Source organism: Choloepus didactylus, chromosome 8 (assembly GCF_015220235.1).
Source record: "Choloepus didactylus isolate mChoDid1 chromosome 8, mChoDid1.pri, whole genome shotgun sequence".
NCBI classification, from domain to species: Eukaryota; Metazoa; Chordata; class Mammalia; order Pilosa; family Megalonychidae; genus Choloepus; species Choloepus didactylus.
Window position 1 is genome coordinate 41785803 of NC_051314.1, and position 9817 is coordinate 41795619.

General features: G+C 36.8%; 1 protein-coding gene across 1 annotated transcript; it reads left to right on the forward strand.

Annotated features, from left to right (window-relative positions):
- The first annotated feature begins 6683 nt into the window (after nt 1-6683).
- On the forward strand, nt 6684-6890 carry LOC119543469 (guanine nucleotide-binding protein G(I)/G(S)/G(O) subunit gamma-10-like). The gene has a single exon (XM_037848319.1). It carries the CDS (start codon nt 6684-6686, stop codon nt 6888-6890), a length of 207 nt encoding a protein of 68 aa, XP_037704247.1.
- The last annotated feature ends 2927 nt before the right edge of the window (nt 6891-9817 follow it).

A 9817-nucleotide genomic window follows, 5' to 3' on the forward strand; every position in this document is an offset into this window, starting at 1 on the left:
TACCATCTTATATTTGTGCATTCATCATCCCAATCTATTTTTGAACATTTTCCTTACACCAGAAAGAATCAGAATCAGAATAAAAAAATAAAAATAAAAAAAGAACATCCAAATCACCCCCCCCATCCCACCCTATTTTTCATTTAGGTTTTGTCCCCATTTTTCTACTCAGCCATCCATGCACTGGATAAAGGGAGTGCGATCCACAGGGTTTTCACAATCACACTGTCACCCCTTATAAGCTACATTGTTATACAGTCATCTTCAAGAATCAAGGCTACTGGATTGGAGTTTGGTGGTTTCAGGTATTTACTTCTAGCTATTCCAATATATTAAAACCTAAAAGTGTTATCTATGTAGTGTGTAAGAATGTCCACCAGAGTGACATCTCGACTCCATTTGAAATCTCTCAGCCACTGAGACTATTTTGTTTCATTTCGCATCACCCTTTTGGTCAAGAAGACGTTCTCAATCCCACGATGCCAGGTCCAGATTCATCCCCGGGCGTCATATCCTGCATTGCCAGGGAGATTTACACACCTGGAAGTCAGGTCCCACGTAGGTGGGAGGGCAGCGAGATCACCCACAAAGCTGGCTTAGTTAGAGAGGGCCACATATGAGCAACAAAAAGGCACTCAGGAGGAGACTCTTAGTTAGGCACAAGCATAAGCAGGTTTAGCCTCTCAGTGGAGTAAATTTTGATCATAAGAAAAAATGAAGTTCTGAGACATGCTGCAACATGGAAGAACCTTGAAAACATGAGGCTCAGTGAAATAAGCAAGACACATAAGAACAAAGGTTGTTTGATGTAACTGATAGGTGATATCTAAAATAGCAAATCTGTGGAGACAGAAAATAGATTAGAGGTTATCAAGGGATAGGTATTGGGGGAAGGGAGAGTGTATGTTGGGTGGGTATAGAGTATGTGTAATTTTTTTTTAAAAATCATATATGTTCCTTCAACTCTGCCTTCTGTCATTCATTATCTTCACTTCTTCTCTGTGTCATCCCATTGGAGTCAGAGTCCCAGTGTCACAATTCCACTGAAAGTGCTTCTTCCAAGGCTCTCGAATACTCAATTCAATGGGCATAATTCATGCCTTATCTTACTGACCTCTCTGCGTAGCCTTTGACATTGCTTGTCATTTCTAAAAAACTTCTTTAATTGAATCTTTGTAATCGCCTGTACCTACCTCTCAAATCCTACATATTAATGTTCCCCAAAGTGCTGTCCCTTTCCCTCTTCAAACCCTTCATGTTCTTCTTGAATGATCTCACCCAAACTGCTTTAATACCACCTCCCCTATCTGCAACTCTACCCAAAACCTTTCTCATGAATACTAGTCCTGTTTAACAACCGGCCTACCAGTACAGTACTGTGGGACTTTATAAACTCTGCATGGCTAAAACTTAATAAGCTTCTTATGAAATTCTGCTCTTTCTCGTCTCCAAATCTTTACCAACATTCATCCACCCACTAAAGTTAGAAAATATGGGAGTTATCCTACACTGTCCCTACTTAATCACTCTCCACACGTGGTCAGTCAGTATCACAAAAATTCTTTTTTTTTTTTTTTTTTTTGATGCACTGTTTTGAGAAGCTATTCCACATAAATTCTTGCAAACTTATTTCTTCCTTTTCATCCCTGATACATCATAATCATTTTCAGCAGCCTCATAATTGGTTCCAAAGCTCAGGTGCAATCCCTTTTCAACAGAATTTGATTTTTATGAGCTTTTTTTTTAATGTTTCATAGCTGGAGTCCACCTTTATTAATTATTTTTTCTAAAAGTGTATGAGTAGCATATTTTCTGAGTCTTTGCTTATCTAATGATGCCTTTTGTTTTTGTTCCTAAATACAATTTATCTGGGTATTAAATTTAAGATCAAAGGCCTTTTCTCCTAAGTAGTATAAATGCTGCATAATACAATGAAAAGAACATGTTTTAAAATAAAATAATCTTAAATTATGTTTAAATTTCACAACCCTCTGGCAATGGGAACTTGGTCATATTATTTGTCTGAAATTCAGATTCTTCAAATATACCTATTTCATAGGGCTGATGTTTTAATTAAGGAGAGGAAATGTGTAACACATTGCATGCAATAGACAGAATTAAATGGTAACTATTATTATTAGGTATTGCTTGTAATTCTGGTACTTAGGGCTGCATAAACACTTTGCACCCTAATTGTAATTATTCTTATGTGGTCAACACTTTGTTGCTTGTTTATTTGTTTTGTGTGTTCTGAACAAAAATAGGACGTTCATTCATGGTTGCAATTCAAAAATTATGCCAGGATTTTTTAAACATGTTTATTTTTTATTGATTTTTTTCCTGGAATTCAATGAGCACTGTGAATTTATATGCAAATTATTCTTCACTGCAGAAAAATTTATTAGCAATTTTTATTATTTCTTATTATTTATTAATTGTTTCATTATTTATTAATTTGATTTTGCTGGGGACTTTTTTGCAGCTAAGCCTATAATCAATTCTCTAATCTTCATACTTCCTGTCTTTCATCTTCTCTATTATAATTTATTTTTCTCTTTGTTCATCCCCTCTACATTCTGGGAAAACTATGAACTTTTCTTTATGTCACTGATTTAATTTTCTGTTATATCATTTCTGCTTTTTTTGCTTCTGAAATGGATTTTAACTATGCTGGTTTTTTGTTTTTTGTTTTTGTTTTTTTGGTTTGTTTTTCTGATTTCCTTGAAATCCTTACGTAACCATCTACCTTTTTTCTTGGTGTTGTTCTTTTAACTAATCATGTTTTCTTCTTACGATTTTCTGCTCTCATTTCAAAGAAGCCATGACTTCCTGTATTCTACTGAGTGTGACTACTCATTTTCTAAAACTTGGTATGGACTGCACCTTATGTCAACTTCAGAAGTATTTCCTTCCCACTGGTTTTTAGATTCTGTCTTTTCCCTTGTTCTGCAGTATTGTTCTATTGTTCTCTCTCGTTTTTATTTCTTTAGCCATCATTGAATGAGGCCACGTATTTTCTGATTTTGTATTTATCAATAGACAAATAGTGTCAATCGCCCTTGGTCTGTTGCACATATTCTTGGATAATGGTTAAATCTCTCTTTCAAATCTACAGTTGGAGAGAATATTGATAGAAACAGCTTCTGGAACATTTCTCAATTTATTACAAACATTTACCTAGTTCATCCACATACCACTGAGGCTGCAATTTATCCTACAAAAAATTCCTGTTCTCTACTATTCTGAATTTATAGCTATATAAATTTCTGCAATTCTCAGGGCATATTCTTACTAGGAATTTTTGCCAGCCTCCAGTTCTTGCCATAGTGTTTTGTTTGTGGGAACTACACCTCTTAGGCAATTAATGCTTGATTACTTGACCTTCATTGTAAACTGTCCAGCTGACTGTCTGTGATTTTCTTCTTTTGACAAGATAAACAAAGATAGGATAGAGCTCAGGAGTAAAAAAATATAGAAATGAAATGACACTATTCTGGTTCTCCCAAAATGTCATAAATGCATGATAGAAAAATAGTAGCTTAATTTTCTGCTTGCTACAATGGATATCCAGTCATTGAACCTCATGGTAGGACACATGAAAATACTATCTCTACTTATGAAGTGAGATTTGAGTGTGCTGTTGAACTTCAGGATTTTTATTTTTCTGATCACATTATGGTGTATACATGGTCACATACTTAACACAAGTATATACATGGTCATATACTTGACAAAGACTTCTCCCAAAAGCTAATTTAGTTGATCTATGGATCTTAATTTTCAGTGTTGTTTTTGAGTAAACATTTTCTTCCCTTGTCTTCATAGATATTTTAGTGGGAAGTGAGGAAACAAGGTCTAATGACTAGCCAAATGGCAAAATGAAAAGTCCAGGTGGGGACATTTTTGCTTCATTCATTAATTTACATTTTCTTTCTTTGTTAAAATGTAATAAAAATCAGTTCTATTGCTGTTTAGTTAGACATATATTCAGTTGTTTTGTTCATAGGCTTCTTCTGTCATGCATTGGTGTTGACTTTCCCATATTTCTTTGGTGTCATTCTGGTGTCCTTATCACATGTTACTGCAAAGACTTATATTGCAGAAACAACAAAGAAGAAAAATACAGCAGAATTTTGAAAGCCTGATAGAGTTTTTTTTTTTGTTGTTTTGTTTTCTGTCTGGAAAATAGTTTTTTTGGAAAAAAGATTGGAGAAGTAACTAGTACAATGTAGACTCTTATTCTAACCAGCACTGTGCTAAGTGTCTTCATTTGTGTTTTCCTATTTAAGCCTCTGAAAAAGATGGGGTCTTACTCCATTATTAAAGGCGAAACAAAATGAGCCTCGGAGAAGTCAAGCAAGTTGTTCACAAGGTCATTCAACTTTTAAATTTTCAACCCAATCCAGTTTAGATCTGTGTGACTCTTGAGTTGCTGACTTTCCCACCATGCTGTGATGAATTTTTAAAATATGAAAGAATTCATGCATTCACATTTTGTTTGTCTTAAAGCAAGTTCACAACCAGATACAAATAATAAACAAACTAAGCTGATGACATTTCAAGATCTTTGCTATTTCTGCTTTTGGTTGAAAGACAAAGTTTGGCAAAACAAATAGTTGTGATCTTTTGAAAATCTTTCTAATCTGTCAGAAAATTAAAATATTTGAGTCATCATTTCTTGCTTGTTAGGTAATAATCTACTGTTTGAAAATATTTGTTTTGATAGCTGGAATCCATTAAAAATAATTTTGGGAAAACAGGCTTCTTGCTAGAAAGAAATTGAAGAAAAGTAATTTTCTGTGCCTATCCTGCCCTCTGGAAATGCTAAGGATCCCTCTCTTTTGTTATACAGGCCAAAAAGTAGTTAACTATAGTTCCCAATGGAGTGTCACACCACTGTGCTCTGCTGGGGAAGAATTGGGATCGAGTTTGTTTTCAGGGAGGCTGGAGTAGAATTAGTATGACTCCGTGGGCAAAATAGGAATTGAAGCAGCAGCCCTAATGTTGGCGAGGAGGCAACACTGAGAAACAATCTCCAGAGTAACTCGAGCAGCTATAGGCTAGTCATTGTTCAGAAATACACAACTTGTAGGAGACAAAGTGAGCTGTAGCATGGGATCATGCCAGGAATTCTGTCTGGAAATGGGACAAGGAAGAACAAGAATGGAAACTAGTGCTGGGGAAATAACACAGAAATGTAAATGAAAGCAAACCCAAACCAGCTGGCTGCATCATTTAGAGGTATGTCTTCCCAGAACAAGTGCTCAGAATTGAGAAAGCAAAGAAATTCTGGATAGTAAGAAGGCTGGTCCAAGGGAACCTATACACACCCACTCCCACTCTCACTATCACCATTATACGCTTACATACAAGCAAGCATATCTTCCAGGGATGTGCTTGTACTTTTATGATTTTAGGAGATGGTCAAAACAGAACAGGTAGCTGGATAGTCTTGTTTAGGCACTATTTTATAAGGATGTCACATTTCTTACAGTGGCTTGCATGCTAATACTCAAGGGGATTGCAAATCTCCATTAGATCTTCTTCTTTGAATATTTCCCCTGAACAATAGCTGAAAGAGGATCTCCGTCTATAGACTTAACAAAGATGTGAAAAGTTTTATGAGAAAAAAGTGCAACCCATATTACAGAATTAATTTTAGAAAAATAAGAGAGGCATAGATATATAGTGATGGTCTACCATTTGTAGAGTGATCCTGCAATTACATATAGAGAATCTACGTTATTTAATAGACACCTAAGACTTGTGCATAAATAATGCCAAACAATACATAACTTAGATCTATATAAAAGGGTGATTCTGGTATTAACTGTCAATTCCTCCTGATAAAGATAATTGGTGAAATTCTTGGCCATCCACTACTCTTCTTCTCACATTAGTCACAGAGACAATCCACCCTTGCCTGGTCACTTCCTTTTACCAGGAAAAATATAGAAATCACAGCTATTTCTGTACTCCTAAGTCAAACTTAAGTGCTCATGTTTAAGTCATAAGAACTAACTTCATCAGTGATGGTTCTCTTGCTTCAGCTGTGTCTTTCTCTCTTTGCTGCATCATAGATTCCTACAAATACAAGGACTTCACTAGGTTGCTTTCTTCTGAGTCACCTTTTGGAAAATGTCTATAAGAAACCACCTTTTCAGTGCCTCCCTGGAAGGAAGCTTATAGACGTTTCGGAATATTGATAGAGAACATTAAGGCCAAGATCTATGTAGAAAAGAGTCTTCCTTCTTTATACTCTAAAACACTCTGCTCCATGGTTACTTAATTTGATTTAAAATCAAGTATATTCAAGGAGTAAATATTATCCAAGTCAATCTTATTGCAATTTTGCTGTTTAATAGTTTCATGCACTCTGAATTAGCTGGAGGAATTGGGTGAAAAGGAAATCGGCACTTCTCGGTAAGAGATATTTGATAACAGCTATCAAAATTTTAATTGCACATGCCCTGACATTTCTATTTCCATGAATTTGTCCTTATATAAACACTTATGAATTCTTAAAGATACACAAACCCATTTACTACAGCAAAATTTATAAGTTGGAAATAATCTAAATATCCATAGAGATTTGGGAGTTACCGCTTCTTTGCTATAAAATAATAGGCAGTTTTAAAAAAGAATGAGGCCCACTCTCAGAGCCCAGCGCAGCCACCGCTGCCATGTATTCTGGGGCCAGCGTGCACGCTCAGCAGCTCCTAGTGGAGCAGCTGGAGCTGGAAGGCGACTTGGAGAGAATGGAGGTCTCTCAGGCAGCTGCAGAGCTTCAACAGCACTGTGTGCCGAATGCCTGCAAGGACTGCCTGCTGGTTGGGGTATCAGACGGAAGCAGCTCCTTTCGGGAGCCCATATCCTGCACTTTACTTTGAAGATTGTAGGGAAGAAGTTCATTGAGGAATGCCTTCAAGCACAAAGTGATGAACGACTGTCTCCAAGTTGCAGGAAAACTCTTTTTTCTAGCCAAACAACTTTTAGATAATCGAGACCTTTCCTGTGGCTTGGTCCTATAGCCAAAATTCTACAGAAATTGATGGATTTCTGCTGAAATAAGGAAACTGTGTGTTCCAGTTTGTTAATGCTGCTGTTTTGCAAAACACCAGAAATGGACTGGTTTTTATAAAGGGGGTTTATTTGGTTACAAAGTTACAGTCTTAAGGCCATAAGGTGTCCGAGGTAAGGCATCAACAATAGGGTACCTTCACTGGAGAACACCGATAGCAACTGGAAAACCTCTGTTAGCTGGGAAGGCACATGGCTGGCATTTGCTTGCTCCCAGGTTGTGTTTCAAAATGGCGTTCTCCAAAACATTAGTGCCAGCCTTCAATGGCTCTCTTCAAAATGTGTCTCCCGGCAGCAGCAGCAAGCTCCTTCTGTCTGAGCTCTTATAGGGCCCCAGTAAACTAATCAATACCCAAACTGAATGAGTGTGGTCACACCTCTATAGAAACAATCTAATCAAAGGTTTAGCCACAGCTGGGTGGGTCACGTCTCCATGGAAACAACCTAATCCAAAGATTCCAACCTAGTCAATACTAATACATCTGCCCCCACAAGATTGCATCAAAGAACATGGCATTTTGGGGGACATAAGACATCCAAACTAGCACACTGGGTGAAAGATGGATGTTTTAAATAATGATGACCTGGATCTTCTGGCAAAATGCTTTGTACTTAAAAACAAAAATCCTACCAGCAAATATATCCAACTACACCTCTTTCATAAGTTAATTGCCAGTGTTTCTATACCTCTGTGCTGGTTCGAATGTATTATGTCCCCCCAAATGCCATTATCTTTGATGCAATTTTGTGAGGGCAGACATTTGTGTTAAGTTGGAACGTGTGGATTAGGTTGTTTCCCTGGAGATGCGCACCACCCAACTGTGGGTGATAACTCTGACTGGGTACTTTCCATGGTGGTGTGGCCCCACCCATTCAGCATGGGCCTTGATTAGTTTACTAGGGCCCTATAAAAGCTCATACAGAAGGAGCGAGCTTACTACAGCCAAGAGGGACAATTAAAGAATGCACAGAAGCTGAGAGAGTAGTTGCAGATGAGAGACAGTTTGAAGACGGCCATTGAAAGCAGACTCTTGCTCTGGAGAAGCTAAGAGAGGACAAATGCCCCAAGAGCAACTGAGAGTGACATTTTGGAGAAGAGCTGTGGCCTAGAGAGGAACGTCCTGGGAGAACGCCATTTTGAAACCAGAACTTGGAGCAGATGCAAGCCACGTGCCTTCTCAGCTAACAGAGGTTTGCCAGACACCATTGGCCATCCTCCAGTGAAGGCACCCAATTGTTGATGCATTAACTTGGACATTTTATGTTCTTAAGACTGTAACCATGTAGCCAAATAAGCCCCCTTTATAAAAGCCAATCCATTTCTGGTGTTTTGCATCCCAGCAGCATTAGCAAACTAGAACAACCTGAAATACTGTGTGTGTTTTATTTACTGGATGTTTGCATTTTAGGAAGGAAAAAAACACTTTTGTTTTTAAAAAATTAAATATTTGTAATTTGTTGTTCCTAACATTTTTATACCATAAAAAATTGTTCTTACCTCATAAACTTAGTTGCTACATGAAGATAAGCAATTGTAATATTGAGGGGAAGGATAGGCTTTACTAATCAGACGATATCTTGATTTTTCTAAATAAGACTTTTATTTTTAAAAACTAAACATGGGAGCTGTTTCTGGCAAACTTTTTTGGGAAAGATTTATGTTGCCCCATCCTGTGTATGAAGCAGATTTGATTTTTGTCTTCTCAAGTTCCTCTATTTTTTTATTGTGCTTTAACAAATGCCACATTATTTCATGTCTTTAATAAAGTCTTAAAATGTAGCCTATATTCAAATGTTTAAAAACAAAGTAATGTGAAAATATTATAGCCTCAAAGATTTCTTAATGTTACAGTGTTTTATTTTGATGATGTACCTTCAGTTTGATTTGGGACACTTTTTAAAAAGATACTTTGTGTTTGTAATAATCTCTGAAGAATTTGGAAATAAAATTTCTGCTTACTTAAAAAAAATGGATGAGGTAGATTCTGTAAGAGTTGATATAAAAAGTTTCTGTTTAGTTTCCCAGCTGCTAAAAAAAAATACCACACAATGGGTATGGCTCACGATTTCAAACTTTGAAAGGCTTGCTTACTCCTAGAGTCAGTATCTTCTGAGTGGCCAACAATCTTTGGGGTGCCTTAGCTTTTCCATCACGTGGCAGTACATATGGAAGTGCCTTTTCCTTTCTCTTTCAGGTTCCATTGAATTTCAGCTTCCAGCTGATTCCCACGTGTCCGGCTGCTTCACTTTCTGTGTCCAATTTCTTTTGTTTATAAGGAGTTCAGCTGTATTGGATTAAAGCCCACCTTCACTCAGTTTTGATACTCCTTAACTAATAACATTTTTAAAGGTTCTATTTGCAGATGGCTTCACACCCACAAGACCAGGGATTGGGATCTGAACATGCCTTTTGTGGGGGGACACAATTCAATCCTCAACAGATAGCCAAAATATATTAAATAAAGAATCAAGTCATAGGTTATTATATATAATACAATCACAGTTGTGTTTAAACATATATGCCTTTGTAAATGCTTACATAGGCATAAAAGATTTCTAGAAGAATAAGAAAGATATGGTTCATAGTGCTTATCTCTGCAGAGATTGGTAGTGGTGGAAGGAAAAGAGTATGCTTTTCATGTGAAAATTTGTATAAATGCAGTTATCCTGACAAACTGAAAGCAGATCAAAACTGAAAGTTAAGTTTAGCACTTGAAAGCAGATTCCACAGGACTCT

Excerpts from the sequence above, each read along its gene's own strand:
- LOC119543469 (XM_037848319.1), top strand. The coding sequence starts at position 6,684 with ATGTATTCTGGGGCCAGCGTGCACGCTCAGCAGCTCCTAGTGGAGCAG.